Source organism: Pocillopora damicornis, chromosome 3 (assembly GCF_964200805.1).
Source record: "Pocillopora damicornis chromosome 3, jaPocDami1.2, whole genome shotgun sequence".
Lineage (NCBI taxonomy): Eukaryota > Metazoa > Cnidaria > Anthozoa > Scleractinia > Pocilloporidae > Pocillopora > Pocillopora damicornis.
This window is the reverse complement of record NC_142672.1, coordinates 19,233,519-19,251,094: the sequence shown is the minus strand read 5'-3', so window position 1 is coordinate 19,251,094 and position 17,576 is coordinate 19,233,519. Positions and strand designations below refer to the sequence as shown.

The 17,576-nt window shown below is 38.6% G+C and overlaps 1 protein-coding gene and 2 long non-coding RNA genes across 3 annotated transcripts; 1 reads left to right on the top strand and 2 right to left on the bottom strand.

Annotated features, from left to right (window-relative positions):
* Window positions 1-1,253: 1,253 nt before the first annotated feature.
* Window positions 1,254-14,809, bottom strand: LOC113664995 (uncharacterized). The gene is made up of 6 exons (XM_089202007.1): window positions 14,320-14,809; window positions 13,253-13,372; window positions 4,530-4,628; window positions 3,638-3,688; window positions 3,220-3,285; window positions 1,254-2,651 (listed from the first exon to the last, which is right to left on the bottom strand). Exons 1-6 carry the CDS (start codon window positions 14,476-14,478, stop codon window positions 2,205-2,207), a joined length of 942 nt encoding a protein of 313 aa, XP_089058133.1. The 5' UTR covers window positions 14,479-14,809; the 3' UTR covers window positions 1,254-2,204.
* On the top strand, window positions 4,658-13,185 carry LOC149048678 (uncharacterized). The gene is made up of 2 exons (XR_016185301.1): window positions 4,658-5,795; window positions 12,542-13,185. It is a non-coding gene; the product is annotated as an uncharacterized LOC149048678 (long non-coding RNA).
* On the bottom strand, window positions 6,677-7,192 carry LOC149048679 (uncharacterized). Its single transcript, XR_016185300.1, has 2 exons — window positions 7,056-7,192; window positions 6,677-6,801 (listed from the first exon to the last, which is right to left on the bottom strand). It is a non-coding gene; the product is annotated as an uncharacterized LOC149048679 (long non-coding RNA).
* Window positions 14,810-17,576: the final 2,767 nt, after the last annotated feature.

Here is a 17,576-nt window from a genome sequence, read left to right as displayed (position 1 = left end):
AAGCGAAGGAAGGTTAACGTCGTGAACACCAAGTCTTCCTTACAATACACCTGGCAAATTGTTAGGGTAAGACTTAAAGCGTGCGCTCGATAGAAGGGTTCAGAGAACTTTTACCATGATCATCATGCGTCATAACAAATAAAATGTTTGTGATTCCTTGGAAATAATTATCTTAAAAGTTATTCGCGTGACCCAACACCGCTGGCATAACATTTTCTTGATATTTTCGTCCTGTCCTGCTCTGTTTCACGGGCTAGGGCTATTTCCCCATAATACAACAAAATAATTATGATAAGCATATTCCCACTGCACTGTCTTTTTGCTAGTAGTGTAGTCTGATTGTTTCGGTGGGCGAAGACCTGAACAGAACTGTTGAAGGTGGCAGTAGCTCTAAGCGTCAACTATTTAACGCCACTATTTATAGCACTCGTCAAGAGCAACAACAGGCAATTTATGACGTACATACACGTACTTGTTACAATTGGGGGCCAATTGAGGAATCCATCTTCTAAGAGCGTAGTGTCGCCAAGAAAAAACAGTGGGACAGAGAGGGTGAATCAAAATGTTGGCCGAGATACATCGATTTCACTTCATTTATTTTTAGAATTATCACTTTCCTTCTTTTGCCAAACGGCATTCACCGCAAAAGGCATCTCTACCCTCGCCGCCATTTCACCGTTTATTGTTATGTGAACTCTTTATTGAGGTGAGCGTATTGAGGAATTCTCGGAAAACTAACTTTCATTTTGAGGGAATGTCTATAAATAACTTTGGTGAAATTGACAAATCTCAAGGGTTAAACCAGAAGCTTCCCTCCCTCTCCCCCTTATCCTTATTTTTTCTTGATGTTCAATAAAAAATCAGAACTTAACGTTCAGGGCGTCACAAGCTGATCTTTTCAAAACCTGATCACAGATCATCATCTTCATCTGACTCTGATAATGACTTCTGCACAGGTTTTTCAAAAAATACTTTCTCAAGAGAACCATCCCTGAGAAGATCAAACTTCACGGTAGAATTTATATCCCAAGTTCAAATCACTGACTGTGGACTGAATAAGCTTGATTCGAAAAGGATCTCGCTCGAAAGAACAGATGTAGTTGCAATTATCATTTCTCAAACCAACTTACGATAACAATGGGTTCAGGAAACATCAGGTGCTGCGGAAAATGTGTAAAGATCAAGGATTGAAGGATGAGGAAAACCCTTCATCATTAACTGAGTTATTGTAAAAGAATTACAACATAGTCGCCACAGAGGAAAAAGACATTCAATATTTCTTTACATTATATAAATCCTTCTCGATGCAAATATTTTAGCAGCCTCGTGTGACCCTGCTGAGATATTTTGTCACCTGACGCTAAAAGCCTTCTGTCGTGCGACAGAAACGTTGACTAGAATGAATGGTCCAGAATTTGGTAACTCGGGCTGACTGCTGTCCAAACACTTAAGTACGTGTGCAGCTCAAGCTTTAATAGCTTTCTTCTGTTAATTCTTACGATGACGGTAGTAAAAGCAGCGTTTTTTTAATAGGTCGAGGCTCTAACATCGTAACTATCACATTTATTTTGGAGTGTGGTTAAGTAACTCTAATGATCTGTAACTGTCTTCTATCTCAATTTCTTATTGGAGGCAAATCAATGCTCGCATTAGTGCCCAGCTGATAGCCCACACCCTTATAAAAAAGAACTGAAATCCTAATTCACTGCGCACTATGTGCAGTTAATCGTCATGATGGTGAATATGGCATGATGATACATGTTCTTATTTTTAAAGACTAAGATAACGTGATTTGGAAGCAAATATCTTTCCGTCTATCGTTTAGCGCAATGCTGATAGAAAGCCGACTGCACTTCAATTTGGTTTCTTTATGACTTTATATCTACAATTTCTGCGGAAGATTACATCAAATGTAATGGCCTACGTCAGGAGCAATAATTTCTGGCTTCTGATTACACTTGACTACTGCTGTTGAGTTTTTTACGTGGGCACGGAAGGTCAAGAAATGTTCTCCCACAGGTGTTAACTATGTATCTTCATTTCAATGCAAAAAAAATCCTTTTGTCTTATCTCATGTTTCTTCAGAGATACTATCTTCAACTTTGTCATCAATCAAAATTTCCGTCCATTGTTTGTTGTGAGTCGAGTCATTGCCTGTTGGCTGTTTATATTTTGGTCTTCGCTCAGTTCATTTGCTGAGCTTTTCAAGGACCATTGGTCAGTCCAAGTGTACAACAAGTGTATTTGTATCTTCTCTGCCCGCGAGCATCGCTTTTTTCCAGACTGAAGCCTTGTAAGAATTCTCTCCTATCACAATGCACCTTGGGATATTTATCGAACCACTCACTTCTATTTACCCAACTGGTGTACCGAGGGAAACATTCCAGATCAGGAAAGTTGCCGGGGGGCCCAATGTCACCCTTTTTCCCAGGGGGGCCTTCATTACCCAAATTTCCTCGTGGGCCTCTGTTTCCTCGCGACCCAGGGGGGCCCGGTAATCCACGGTTTCCGTTATCCCCTTTATTTCCTTTAAGACCTTGTTTACCTAGTCCACAAAATACTGTGGGGGGAGTAGTGTTGGATGGCGCTGATCTCACACAACTCCCTGGTAGACCGGGAAGGCCTGTAATACCGGATGGGCCACGAAGTCCCTAAAATAGATAAAAGCGCTACAATGTCTCGGGAAGTTTCGAAAATAGCAGACATTTAAAAGTCCTAATTATCATTGCGGATAAATGAAGATGAAGTGTTAGGTAAATCAAAAACGTTTAAAAATAGGCTATTTCTTGAGCTGCTATATCCTACAAAAAGGCGTGATTATTGTTATAATGGACATTTTAAAGTGACATGGGTAACAAACTGTCTGGTAGTCATATTCATATCTTAAGATCTTAATGACTTGACCTTGGAGGACATTGATAAATGTATTGATTTTAGTCTTAGTATCGTTTCAATGAACTCTGCAGAAATACTGAAAGTTCAAAAAAGTTAACGCTGAAAGTAAATGTCCTTGCCCCATTAACGTCCGTCAAATTGAACTATTGTCCAATAAGTTTTCAATGAGCTCCATAAGTTTTTACCAAAGTCTGCCGTGTCTTCAATTGAGACCTAACGTACTCATAAAATGGACATTCCTACGGATGGAAATGACAACATGCAGTCACAATAATAGTGTCAAAAGTATTTACTACAAACATTAAGTTTGTATTAAGTTCATACTTGTTCTCCTTTTTGTCCCATGATTCCCTTGTTTCCTATAGGTCCACTTATTCCTGGCGGTCCAGGCTTGAGAAAATATGAAAGAATTAATGATAAGTAGATGAATGAGAGGAAAGATTAAAGTGAGGGAACTTTTCGGAAATGTCAATGGTGATTATTTAAAGTGATACCAACGTGAATTTTTTGCCCTTTCGTAATCTGTGTGCGTACACTGTTTGAATCCTTTTTCATTTCAAGCGGGAAGACTTTTTTCACAATTGTGAAGACTTTTAGGCTACTGTGAAATTTGACCTGATATCCTTTGTGATGTCAGATTCTTCAGTAGACTCTTTGAGTTAGCTAAACTGGTGACAGACAACAGCCTTTTTCTTTGTTTGGAACGTTCACGGCTGGAAGAAAATGAGCTTCATTTACTCACAATTCCTATAGGTCCTGGTTGCCCATTCCGTCCATCTCGCCCATTTTCTCCCTAAAATTAGTAAAATACATTTATCACATAAAATACGGTGTTATACAAGGATTTCCGGCCCTGAGAAAAGCCGTAACAACACACGTGAAAAGACATCGTTTTTTTTCACGTGTGTTGATATAGCCAATCAGGTGCTTACACGTCACTCGCCTTAACGCCACTCGGTCAGGTTGATGAATGAACGGCAAACCTTTCACGATTCTCAATACAAGTCGTTTATCGGAGCTTTCTCGAATTATGGCGGCTAAAACACTAAGAAATCCGTATCGCTGACAGACAATGAGGTTCAAACTTTCCTAGAAAGGGAAGAAAACCAATACACTGAAAGAAAAACCGAAAGTTGCGTATTCAGTGGCTTTGGTGTTAGCATTTCTCTCGACTGAGAATGAGAATCGACAACTGGAAGATTTGCCACTAGCCGATATTGGCCGTTTACCTGAAAGACTTCTGTCGGTAAGGGCAAAGTCAATAAATGAGAATTTTGTTCATTGAAAATTACGACCATTGTTGTTTTTGTAATCAAGATTCAACGCATTTTTCGATCTTCAGAGTCAGCGCCAACGCACTCTACGATTGTTATTCGAGGATTGTCGACTCATTTATTTTCATTCATTAATGAAGTCGGCTTTTCTTCCCAGTGAAGGGCTATTGTGTTTATATGATAAACAAAATAATACATGGTTGCTTGTAGGTTTGGAATTTCTCTTCTCATGTTCAACTCGAAGAGAAATTCCATATCTACGCCCGCCCATATATGATTCTCTATATAAAAACATTTATCACTCCACTTTACACCATTTTACAATATCAAGGCAAGGTAACGCGCAAAGTATGTACTGACCGGGGGTCCCCTTGGTCCTTTAGGGCCTGGCTGTCCTTCTGACCCAGTCCGTCCTCGCTGGCCTCTCGGCCCACGTCTCCCGCGACATTCACCGGAGCACTGTTGACGACCACAAGAAACAGTATTAATGAAGGTATATAAGTCGCTGGATGTTTCGGATGTGTAGTATCGTCGGGTATTTTTAAAATTTTTTTTGCCGAATTTTAACGATCCCGCTGGGGTAGAGAAAATACAAACAGCGACTGAAAATATTGAGTAAATGGTAAAAGGGCTTGGCATGCTTAATAATGTTCAACCGGAGCTGGCAAGAGGTTTTCAAAGGGCCTGGTACAGGGAAACTCAGCAAACTTCTACCCGGATCGTCTCCAATCTTCCTACGGGTGGAGAAACGGGGGTCCTGCTTTAGGCTCTGCTATTAGATAATAGCGGAGCTCGCAGCGCTTAAGGCGCGCGCAGCGTAGCCCGAAGTAGTAGTAACCCATCAAGCCGAAAAAATTTGGACGTACGACCGTACGACCGTATGACCGACCGTACAAGGTGCTACTTTTAGCATGCGCGGCTAACAGTACTACGGGCACTATCTTTGCCATTACCTAATGGAAGGGCGATGGAGAAGGTAATGCGCAGGCGCAATAGCGTGCGTAACTTGGAAAGCCCATTAGTGTGCTCTAGGAGACACCGGCAGATGACAATGAAGTGCGCATACTCGAGTGTTGAGTTTCAGTGTAGCGTACCGTGGGCACACGGTAGGCATTGCACGAGGGCTTCTCGTGGGCTAGTAGATGTGAAGCCGCGTAAGCAAATAATTTGCAACCCGCGTTTTGAGCGGGAAATCAAACTGGTGAGGTTGTAGTTGAACAGTAACTCTCAGTATTTCGCAATATCTAATCAACTCGCAAAGCAACAATACCGGCAGAGCTAAAGCTTTGTCAACGGGAGGAAATTGCTATAATTCAAGTTCGTGGAGAGAGAGTTTTAAGTGAAAATAGGATGATAAGAAAGAGACTAAGCGACCAAAAAAAAACAAGAGGTAAAAGACGTAAAGCGAGTCGAGAAGAACGCGCAAGAAAGTTAGAGAGGACACCAAAATAGGGAGAATACTGCGAGAGGAACGCAAAAGAGAACAAGAAAAGACATAAGTAAAAAGGCGAATATCTAGCGTGGAGCGAAGCGAGAAGGAAATACAAAGGCGCTCCTGAAAACAGACCGAGAAGACGTCATCAACAAAGAGAAGCGAACTACAAAGGATCCGAGAAGGAAGAGGAGGTAAATCGTGTCTTATCTGGGTTTTCTTTAACACTAGGGTTCGGAAAATTCAAACCTTTTTTTACAACTGTCGTTTGATACTAGCTTCAGGGTTAGTTTTTACTCGATTCGTTCGAACTTCGGGAAATGGTTTTCATTGTCTCACAAAACATGGAGCCACTTTCTCTTCCGTGAACATCTCGAGGCGTACTTAATGTTCGGGTTATGATGAACATGCCTGCGATACGATTATTTTTTCCTTATGCTGGAAACTGAAGAATCCATCTCTGAAATCGATAGTCATCACATTTTGCAAGAAGCGTCCGAGCTCTGATTGTGTAATTAAACGGAGTCCTGGCAATTTGAGCTCATATGCACGCTGGTGAGCACATGGTTAGCGTAAATAATTGTTGTTTACAGTTTTCGAATTGGAGAGCCGTTTTTGAGAGTCCGTTTCTGTAACCTTCTTGGATATCTTCTATTGAATTCATTGAGGAACAATCTCTAAATTTCAGAAGTGATTATGAACGAGAAATCCGTGTCGGCACCATAATTGAATTGCGGTGATTTCGCCAACGAGTGATTTCGCCAACGTCACGTTCGCCAACGTCTTTGGTCGCTTAGCCAACGCGATGAGTCGCTTGGCCAACGTCCTACTGGTCACTTCGCCAACGCAAAATATCTAGTAATAACTTGGTAATAGCTTAGTAAAAAGGGTGCTTGCTGATGCTTCGGATGTAATGCTGATACTTGGGTCAGAACATTTTTCAGTTAATGCTAGTTTCGCTTGGCTGACTTCCAAACAATTTGCATATTTTTGACAGATCCAGAAAAAGCCGGCGTGTGAGCACTAACATCACAAACGTAAGTAACTAACACAAGTTTTTGTGTAAGTAACTAACACAAGTTTCCTCGACTCGGGTGCTCTCTGCATCAGACTGATCTGCATAGGACTCGCACACCGCGCACTGCCAGTCGATTCCTTTTCCGTCACGAACAGCGGCCCGGTAAAGCTCTTGCGATATACCTTTTGAATCAAAGTAAAAATCTAATAAGGCCAAGTAAAAAAAAAGAAATGTTTCTCGTCCAGATTTTTATATAAAAAAGAGAGAGCGTAATGGTTTGAGTTTTTTTTTACTTTTAGGAGATGTTTTCTGTTAGGTGTAAGATAAGCAACAACAGTTGTATAAAAGAGAAATTAGATCCTCCATCAACTTATAATCCTGGCCCAGGTCTCTACTTTTTAGAGTATCAGAGTATATATAAGTAAATATAACTTACCGGTGTTACACATTCGATGGTTCCAGCGAAAACATCCATCGCACTGAACCGCTTGCTGCCGAGGCCGTACCAGTTCGTGACAAACAATACAGTTTAAAATCTGCGCAGTAGCCATCCTGATATTAATGGTATTCCGAGATAAAGGTTTCCGAGATAATTCGTTATGAGTCGTAGAGTGTCGTAATCGTATGATTGAAATGAACATTCTTCGCATGCCAGTGTGTTTTATACACTTCGAAGGATCGAAATATCATACCAGTTAGTTTCAAGCAATTGGATTGGTTTATTTAGAACAATAGGGTAAAATTAACAAGTTTTAACACAATGAGTTTACGCGTCTATTCATATGGTAATATACAAGCGTGTGTTTCTTGTAATACTTATATACTCTTGATCGAAGTTATAATATGCGCTGGAGTTATAGAATTAGTAGTAGTAGTAGTCTACAGTGTATTTATATAAATCTCTCAAAGGCAATTATATAAATCTCTGTTATCGACAAATAAACCTTAAAGAAGAACTTAAGGAAAAGGTTGCACACACGCGACTATATTGCTCTAAGTTAAATTCAGCAACATACAGTGCCGGTGACGCGTGGCGTGCCGCGCATTTATGTGGGCCCACTGTGTTTTAAGTTGCGCGTACTAAGTTCGAACGTCAAGTAAATAACACACAGAAGCAAGAAGAAGTAATGGTAAATTTTTATTTAGAGTAAACTAATACATTGGCGAAGTGACCAGTAGGACGTTGGCCAAGCGACTCATCGCGTTGGCCAAGCGACCAAAGACGTTGGCGAACGTGACGTTGGCGAAATCACTCGTTGGCGAAATCACCAGATACCCCATAATTTGGGGAGGTTTTCTTAACACATTATCAGTTTACAATTTGTGAACCATTTCTGTAACCTGCTTGGATATTTTCTTTTGAATGAATTGAGTCACACTCTCGGGTTTCATCAGTAATTAGCGCAAGTGAAGCAGATTTTAAACTTTCCATATGATTTTAGGAAACCATACTTAATTGACTCTCGATAAATTGGCCTGCCACAACGCGTTGATTATTTTATTATTTTGTAGCCCCAAAATCCTGGCTTATGACTCTAGAGGTAATGAACTTGATATATTTGATACACAAGGCACCCTTCAAGTAGGAAGGTTGGAATAAAATTGCTTTTACGACCGTATATTGCACCTGGTTTAGATATGTAGATAACTGCTTAAAAATACCTATTATCGCTGTATTCAGAAGCAAAGACATGTAGGTAATATGCTTCTGCAAATAATTTAATTTATTATTTCTGTAAATAATTTAATTTTATGTATTAATTCAAGTGTTAGAAGATCCATACATCAGTATGCATATTCTCCATACTGTTCTAAATAAATTTCCTAATGTACTGGCGAGGAGAATTTGTTTAACAATCAAGAGGTTCTTCAGTTGATTATCATTTCCTTTATTCTCGTGACCTTAATGCTTGATTTAGGGATGATATTGAAAGGAGAAGTTAGATGCTGGTCACTCTCAGGGATGAAAGTGTTAATAACTGTGCACATTCTATATGCTCTATGCATTTAATGGCAACAATAGTTAAGATTATTAGCAAAGCAAACAGATGAACAGAAGAAAATGAAATGAGGGGAACTGTAAACTTCACCATATGATCGAAGAAACGATCACAGAATACTTAAGAAGGGAAACTTAAATTGTGCTGGCCAATTTCCTCTATTGCCCTACATGTTTTTGATCAAATGAAATTTAATCAGTTGTAGGGTTTGCTTACAAAGTGTCAAATCACCATTGTGGACTTAATTCTTCTCAGATGTCAGCTGGTAAACGATAGATACTAAAATAGATGACCACAAGAAAAAGTACATATCTTCAAAAAAAATCACACTGAAGTGGTGGCATGATTGATTTGTGGTATTTAGAATGACAGAAGCAGGAAAAAATACATTAAGCTTTTTCCTATTCACTAATAACTAAAGTTAATTAGATTTCAGATTCTACATTCAAACTGGGTGAGATTAAATTTATTCATATCATAATTTGCTTTATTATGGTTTGTTTACATGGAAAGGTAGTTGTTGTAGTAGCTTCACAGATGTTTTCATTGCCCTCACAAGTAACAATCACAACAAAGTTTTATTTAACACAGAATGTTTCAAGAACTTTCTTCCTTTCTCTCCAACACTATTTACCATTTCTGGAGCACTATTAACCCTTTACATCCTAACATCAGTATGCATATTCTCCATACTGTTCTCTAATGTGCTGGCAAGGAGAATTTGTTTAACAATTAAAAGGTTCTTCAGTTTATTATTTTCTTTATTCTTGTAACCTTAATGATTGATTCAGGGGTGATATTGAAGGGGAAATTAGATGCTAGTTAGTCTTGGGAATTTAAGGGTTAAAGGAAGCAGGTAATTACAAAAAATGTAACTTATGATTCAAGCAATTATTTGAATAAGAGAAAAATATTAGGTGTTTTCACATGTAACAGGATGATCAAGCTGAATATGGCATCAAAAGGGAGAGAACTTGATTGTAACAATTAGGTGACTACTTTGGAAACTTAAGCACTTGGTAAATACACCTTGGCTTGCAATTCTGATGATTACAGTTTGTTGCGGTAATTGAAATGTCAGTCCCTGAGGAGGAACCTTCCACATGGCCTGTAGAGTCATATGCTGTGAGAAAAATACGTTTGTGTCAGTAGAACTATTGTCAGTACAGTACCACCTAGTGACAAAAATTAATGATTTCCGGCAAGTATGAATGTCTTGGAGAAGTTATAGTGGTAACTGGCCCTTTTTTGGCTAGGATGCATAGGATTTGATGATTGTAATGTAATTTATTTCTTCTCCTTTTGAGATGTGCATCAAAATTTTGAAGCCATGACAGGCCTGAACTACCGGTTTATAAGAAATTTGTACATGTGTGTTTTCAACTTATAAAACTGGGATTATCACTACTTTGAATGACTTTACTATGTGCCGTTGGGCCACAGGCAGGTATTGTAAAAAAGGTTGCTCAGCATTTTGCATTAGTAAAAATTTCTTTTTCTAAGAATCTTGTTTATTTGGCCCATGCTGAGTTCTAATTTTTCAAACAAATTTTACATTCTTTTGAATACTCTTAGATCTAGTATCAGTTAATATTCATGTAACTAAAATAATTACGTGAAATCTTACAGATGTTTGGTACATTATTTTTTCCTCTGATCCCACTAACATCTCATTATGTGTAAGGATTGATATTGGCTATAAAAGTATAGTCAAATGAAAGTTTTGTGCACAGCCTATGCATCAAATTTTAGTAACAAAATATTGTATCCTTCAAAAACTAATTTATCAGAATAAGAAAGAGTTACCAGTCACAAGTATGGCTTTCATGATGATATCTTCCAGGTTCGAAAAAAGTCACTGCCTACTAAAATCCTCAGTTCCTTCACCTTGACAGCCCAACCTCATCAAAACATTGGCAACAGGAGCAATTAGCAAATTAACGATACAGACAAGCGAGCCTATTCCCACATACACCCTCCTTAATCCTATTTGCTTACTGTAGACATGACATTTCAAACATGATGTATGTTTCCCTGACTTATAATACAACGACTTGCCAGTCGATAGTCAAATGAAAACTTTTTACACATCAATAAAATTCACTGTTACACTTTTACAAGGCAAGAAACATGTTAGACAAATTTCGTATTTCATTAGCTAGAGTTGCTAAGATCATGGAAAGTTGGTTTAAACACACCTACATTGTAAGCAGTTACAGCAGAGGTTACTGAATCAAATGACAGAAAAAGTCTCAAAAAGACGCCTTGAATTTTCAACCAGAGGACATCATGAAACAAGAATAGCCAAAAGAGGAAAAATCTTAAAAGAAAATTACAGGTTCAAACACGAGTTGAAAATGACTTTTCTTCTTAATTTTTACGCGAAACAGAGGAGGTTGCAACGCTAGGGAAAAACGGTGGGGTAAGCAGCCATACCTGGCAACTTCAAGAGAAGACATAAGAGAAGCCCATGCGATTCTGGCGTCTTGATTTACTGTTTCACTGTTATCACGTGTAAACTCTTCAATCGAGCGGTGATGTCTTAACTTGAAGTAGTTTACCGTCGTTTCTTTCAATTTTGGCTCACTTTCCCGAACCAATATTATCAGGTACGCTCAAAAGAGTATAATTCAACTGATGCTGACATCGCATACTTCATCTGAAGAAGAAAAGATTCCTTTCTCAGAGCATCAGAGACAACAACGAAGGCCCTCAGCTCCTCGAAGATACCGATGACTAGTATGCGTGTTGATCGCTTTGCAAGTTGTGAGAACATCGTCCCCAGGTTCCAGACCTCGTCAATTCTTCCCCTCCCTCCCCACCCCCCGAACTGGTCCCTAAGGGCTAGAAAATAAACTAACAAGAGCTCCGCTATTAGGCTTAGCTAAATCTATATATTAATGAGGTCTTTCTCGGAGACTTAAGTGGGAGCAGTAAGTAAAGAAGGCTTAAAAAAAGAGCCAGCGTGTAATCAATGCAACTTTTTAGAGTTCAAAAAGTCGAATGATTCAGATGGCGTTCCAAACATGCTTAAAACTCTTATTTGGCTGAAACGTGTTTGATACTAACTAAGTGAGTAATTTTAGGTATGGAAATCCAAATAACTAAATTAATTACCACACCATAAAATATGGTTATCGGCTTGGTCGGTCAAATGTACCCAAATAGAGATTTCCGACTAAAACACATGTCGCAAATCAGCGCATCACATTGTGAAATTAATACATGGGGGTGTCCGCATCTAATGAGCGATGAGTATAGGATAGACTTTGAAGGGTAGAGTGAGAGAAGCTACAGAATAAAAGACACTTGTGAAGCAGCATATGTTTTTAAGCCATTACAGGGGTCCATGCTACTGGGCGTGAAAAATTTGGGAAGAAATGTAGAACGAACTACGATGAGGTACAATGGGTTTAAAATCGCTTACAAGCTGTGGAGAGTGACAATGAAAGACTTCTTCGGCAGTAGATACATCACAAACACATAGCCGATGAGAGAGTTATTTAGTCCGCAGTGAATTGATGAAAAACGAGGAAAATTCAGATCATGTGATAGGTTTGGCTCACGCGGTGTCAATTCGATACTGGAGAAGAGTAGTTAACTTGCTTTATGTTGTATTCGTTAGAATTTAGTTTTAAAATAGTTGATATGTACTTATAGGGGTAACTTCATTAGAAAGCCATACCAAGAGAGAGCAGAAAGGGCTAGGGCTAACATTTGAGAAGGAATCTTCGAGAAAACCTCTTTGGCGGTAAAGTTGTATTTAATTAATTACTGAACCGCGCTGTGCGGATATTTCACGCTGCGCTTGGCACCTTATAAAATTAAATCCAGAAAAAGGGTTAAACTAGAAACGAAATTTAAAAAGAACGAGTTAAGTTTGCACGAAGGACGACTAAGAGTGTATTCATCTATTTTGCAGAATGCAACCCGATTTTATGCCGAAAAAGTCAGCTACTTCGGTCTCTACTTGAACCGACTGTCTGAAGACATGATGAAAGGTTTGTCCTCAAACAGGAGTATCAAGAATTTTAACAGTTTAGTGCTTTGATACGGGGCATCAATTTTATCATCTTAGAAGGGCTTTGTGTAAATCGAGAGAAAACAAGGAAAGGAGATGAAACTTGGCCTTGTGAAAGCTGCCCAACCTTTTTGTTAAAGAGTTAGAAAAATATCGGGTTTTAGTGTTGAAACCAAACTTGTTTTTTCGATCACGTCATAACTCAAGGAGACGATTGGAAGGAAAGAAAGAATGAAATCCTTATTGTGAACAGGTTCTTTAACTTGATTTTCTCATTTTCATGTTTGTGAAGAAAACACCCAAATTACATAATATCCAAGTAGATGTATCATTAACTGACGAACAAAGTTCAAACTCCCACAGTTTTCTATGTGACCTCGATCAAACAAAACGTGATATACCTTTTTCAGCATCAGAATTTATTTAGAAAGAAATGCAATTTATAATGTTTTTAGTCTGCAAGCGGGTTTGCGTAATGCTGGGCTTTTTTTTTAATTCTTGAAATTTTTCTTTATTTTTTAATAAAGAGAAGCTTTTAAACTTCAGCGTTTTTTTTTGCTTATAGGGAGATTCCATTAAACTATGAGTAATAATGTTCTTGTTCTGACTTACCTCACCACCCGGGCGTTTTTCGTTTCCTTTTTCCGAGCCTGAACCTTTTTTCTTCTTTCCGGCTCCGCCACATTGCACGTAGTAATATTTCTCCTTATCTTGAAGGATTCTGCATTTCCCCTGGTGCGAAAAAAATAAAACAATAAGGGAAATAAATAAGAAAATTCGCGGATCCGCAGAGCAATCTTCAAACATTTTTGCTCTTAATTATCTATCTTTAAACCAAGAATTTTCTTTGCTTTTTTAACACAGGAAAGCTAAATATTTGTGGTAAACAAATAGAAATCACATCTGTTGTCTTCCAAAATACATGTTTTCCAGTTGTAACATTTCTCTTAGACAAAAAAGCATGTTAAAAAACAAAATTGATAATTCCCTTTGTCCGGCGTCCTGTTTAAGGAAATATAACAATAACAATAACAATAAACATACATATTCTATTACATAATGCTTTATTACCAATGATATGAAGATTTAAATACGAATTGTACTGTTAATATTATTCGGCTATTGTTACCACATCCGCTACCAGCCGTAAAATTCTGATTTGTAAAGGACATGTTTGGTTTAAGGATGTTTTATACAGTTGTATGTACAAACACAGTTGAGAGATGTATAAGAACTTTTTAACAACTAATGATAGTGTTATTTTTAGTTTGCCACGCAATATCATTGTTGATAGAGCCTGCTTTGATTCTGGGTGGCTATCAGTAACCAATATCTGGCGAGACTGGAGAACTGATTTCATTGAGTTCAGGTCATTGACAACTTTGAACAACAACTTGTCTGTGCGTTAACTGAGAAAACATTCTTTGGTTACACACGAATAAAGCTAACTCCCCGGCCTATCGCCAACGAATCTTCAACAACAACTATCTTTATTAAGTAAACAACCCTTAGTTTTTGTTTTGATGTCAGATAAAGTACGTGCGATAAAATAATACGCCTCTCCGGTACCCATTCGACCTAACATCTTCAAAACATCCTAAGATCACCCCTTTCCTTAGTCCTGCATTTCATTTCCAGTAAACAACTCCTTTCATAATCGCATTTTCAGATAGTTTTACCTTTTCTATGTTGGATTTAGAGTTTTCCGCAGCTTTCGACTCGCGCACTGATTCCGCCTCGTTCACAAAACATGCCACAGCTATCACAAAAGCAATAAAGATAATCGAGAAAAACCATTGTAATCTGTACAAGCCACCTTTGCCTCCTCTTTCACGCATACTGAATGAGCTTCTCCTTCACAAACAAGCAACGTTTGCTAAAAATTAGCTTTCCACTTCTTTCCCTTCTCGTGACTAACAGGAACAAGCTAAAAATGACTTTACCTCGATCGATTTTATGTTACCCTTGAAGTCAACTTTGACCAATAAAATCATAACATAACAACTGGTGGTACGTTGTCCGTCATCACTTGCATCAGATTATTTCCAATTGCGACATAAATTCCACCTATCTTTCTGCTATTCGCCGTTTGAGATGAAAAAATTGTCGTTTCACGGCGAGTTTATGCATGAAATGAATAGTGTCTCATATGGGTCTCTCTTTCCGATGACAGCAAGAATAATAGCCCCCTTGGATAAAAAACCACAGCGGATAGCTACGGAAATGCAAGGAATTAACCGTAGATTTCCAATTTGGTGTTAATTTGGCCATAATCTGTTCAGGAAAACTTTTTATGTAAGTTGATTTGAAAACACGCCAGCTTGGTAAAGGAAACAAGCACACTGCGTAATGCGAAGGGACTGGAGCGAGAGATTAGACGTTTCCTGAGATTCTACCACACTTTTACCATTTTCTACCTTGTAAGAAATCTTAATTCGTATTTGCAGAAAAAATTAAAGCCCAAAAATAACGTCTCTAAATCCCTAAAAACGTTTAAAAATGGAGACCACTCTAAAGTCTCACAACTTAACTAATGATATTAATCGTAGGAGCTGAAACATTTCAAAAATTCCATAACTTCCGACTATCCCTAATTATGAATACAACTACACGGGAAATGTTCTATTTTTGCAGATAGGTTACTTTATTCGTTCTCAAGTACATGTAGTGTCCAAAATCATTTGTCCTATGTATTTACATATCAACGAAAGTAAAAACTCTTCAGACAATAATAGAGTTAACGTTAATAAATAGAGCTGTTTTTATACAATTTCCTCTCTAGCTCAAATATAAGAAGATGAGTCGTGACCTGTAAGAAGTTTCGTTAAATGCGTGCAAACATTAAGTTATATTGCAAAACGAGGTCGTTGTAAAAGTCAAAGGTTCACAAATAACACCTTTTCAAAATTGAATAAACGTTTCAACACCAATTATAGAAGACACAGACGAAATTTTAGGGCCTGTTTACATGGAGGTGAGGGATCCCAGATAGGTGAGGGACCCCAGATAGGTGAGGGACCCCAGATAGGTGAGGGACCCCAGATAGGTGAGAGACCCCAGATAGGTAAGGTAACCCGCCTGGCCGTGGTCGAAAAATAAAACGCGTTTACATACAATCTTACAACCCCGGGGTGCTGGGGTGAGGTTTCTAGAGGTTGTTGTTGCGCTTGCAATTAAGGAGTTTGAGCAGAGGGGTCCCAGGCTCGCATCTCGAGAGAGACGAAAGATTAATTCTCGGAAAAATATGTATTTATTCATGAAAGCGTCACGCGTTGTGTTACGCTGTGTTAGGTTACGCGAGGAACCGTTGACCTAATACGTTATACGGAATAGTTTGGGAAACGAAATATGGTCGATTTACAGCGATAAGTATTCCGAAATGTGAACATTTTACATTCCTTGTGTGTCCGTTGCGGTTCCTGGTGATTTCTGCCATGAGAAGGCTAGGAAATGTACAAAGTTTTAAAACATACACGTTTCGCTTTTGAGCTTTTTGCCATGAACGCAATCCCGGCTAGGCGGGTTATCCCACCTTGAGACGTTTACATGGCAAATTGTCACCCCACCTATCGTGTAAACGTGATCAAGATAAAATAAGAAATCATATGGACAGGCGGGCTACCCCACCTGGGCGGGTCACTTCACCTACCTGGGGTCCCCCACCTCCATGTAAACAGGCCCTTAGAACCGAAAACATGAAAATCATTTGCACAAATTTGAATAGTTCAGATCGAAATGACCATCTTCAGATCTCCAGAGCTGAATACATTGTGTCCATTTCATGAAGAAATTTGATGCATTCTTCTAGACGATCAAAAACTTGGAGGAAGAATCAAATGAATCTAAATTGCTTCGCGTTTTCTTGAATTTTTCTTGTCAGAATTATGCCAGACAAATATATCCCGGCACTTTAAGGGCTCTCTCTTTTATGAACTGAATTCACTCGCCAGCTGGGCATACCTTACAGAAGAAAAACGTTTATTCGTCTGAATGAGGAACTTGTATATTTCCGAGTGAGTAACAGTGACAAACAAGCTGTTCTAGGAGGCAAATAATAAAACAGTCCCCCCTGAATTTGCAATGACCTATTGTCGAGTTCGTCATCGTTGAAATGTAATTGACAAATCCCAAAGGTTAAACCAGGAGCCTCCCTCCCTCTCCTCCTTATCCTTATTTATTTCTTGATTTCACGTAAAAACTCGAGAACTTAAAGCTCGGGGTGTCACAAGCTGATCTTTTCAAAACCTGAGAACAGATCATCATCTTCATCTGACTCTGATAATGACTTCTGCACAGGTTTTTCCAAAGGTAGTCAATGCCTGCGAGAAAAAAGACCTTCTTAAGAGCCTGACCATCCCAGAGAAGATCACACTTTACGGTAGAGTTTATATCCCAGGTTCAAATCATTGACTGTGGACTGAATAAGTTTGATTCGAAAAGGATCTCGCTCGAAAAAACAAATGTAGTTGCAACTTTTATTTCTCAAACCAAGTTACGTTAACTATGGGTTCAGGAAACATCAGGTGCTGCGAAAATTGTGTAAAGGTCAACGATTGAAGGATGAGAAAAACCCTTTATCATTAACAGGGTTATTTTAAAAGGATTACAAGAGGGTCTGAATGGGGGGGGTCAAAATGTCGGTTGTCGGTTAAAATTTCATTACTTTGTCGGTTGTCGGTTAAGATTTTTGACCTTTGTCGGTTGTCGGTAAATCTCAGTTAATAATTAAAAATACACGTTAGTTATTCACATTTATTATGCAATTTGCCCAGTTTTAAGACTTTAAACTCTAGACGAAGTGTAATACTTGTAATAATTCATTATTTGTTTTCACTTAAACCTCGTTAACGCAGTGATTTCCGTTTCCTTCTCACTTTTGACTCGTCACCTTTCTTCTCAGTGTCTTTCATTGACTTCTGCTTGCTTTTATCAGATG

Excerpts from the sequence above, each read along its gene's own strand:
- LOC113664995 (XM_089202007.1), bottom strand. The coding sequence starts at position 14,478 with ATGCGTGAAAGAGGAGGCAAAGGTGGCTTGTACAGATTACAATGGTTT. Across the intron at positions 4,629-13,252 it reads AAAAACGCCCGGGTGGTGAG|TGCTCCGGTGAATGTCGCGG; the intron begins GTAAGTCAGAAC and ends GGTCGTCAACAG. Across the intron at positions 3,689-4,529 it reads AAGGACCAAGGGGACCCCCG|GGAGAAAATGGGCGAGATGG; the intron begins GTCAGTACATAC and ends TACTAATTTTAG.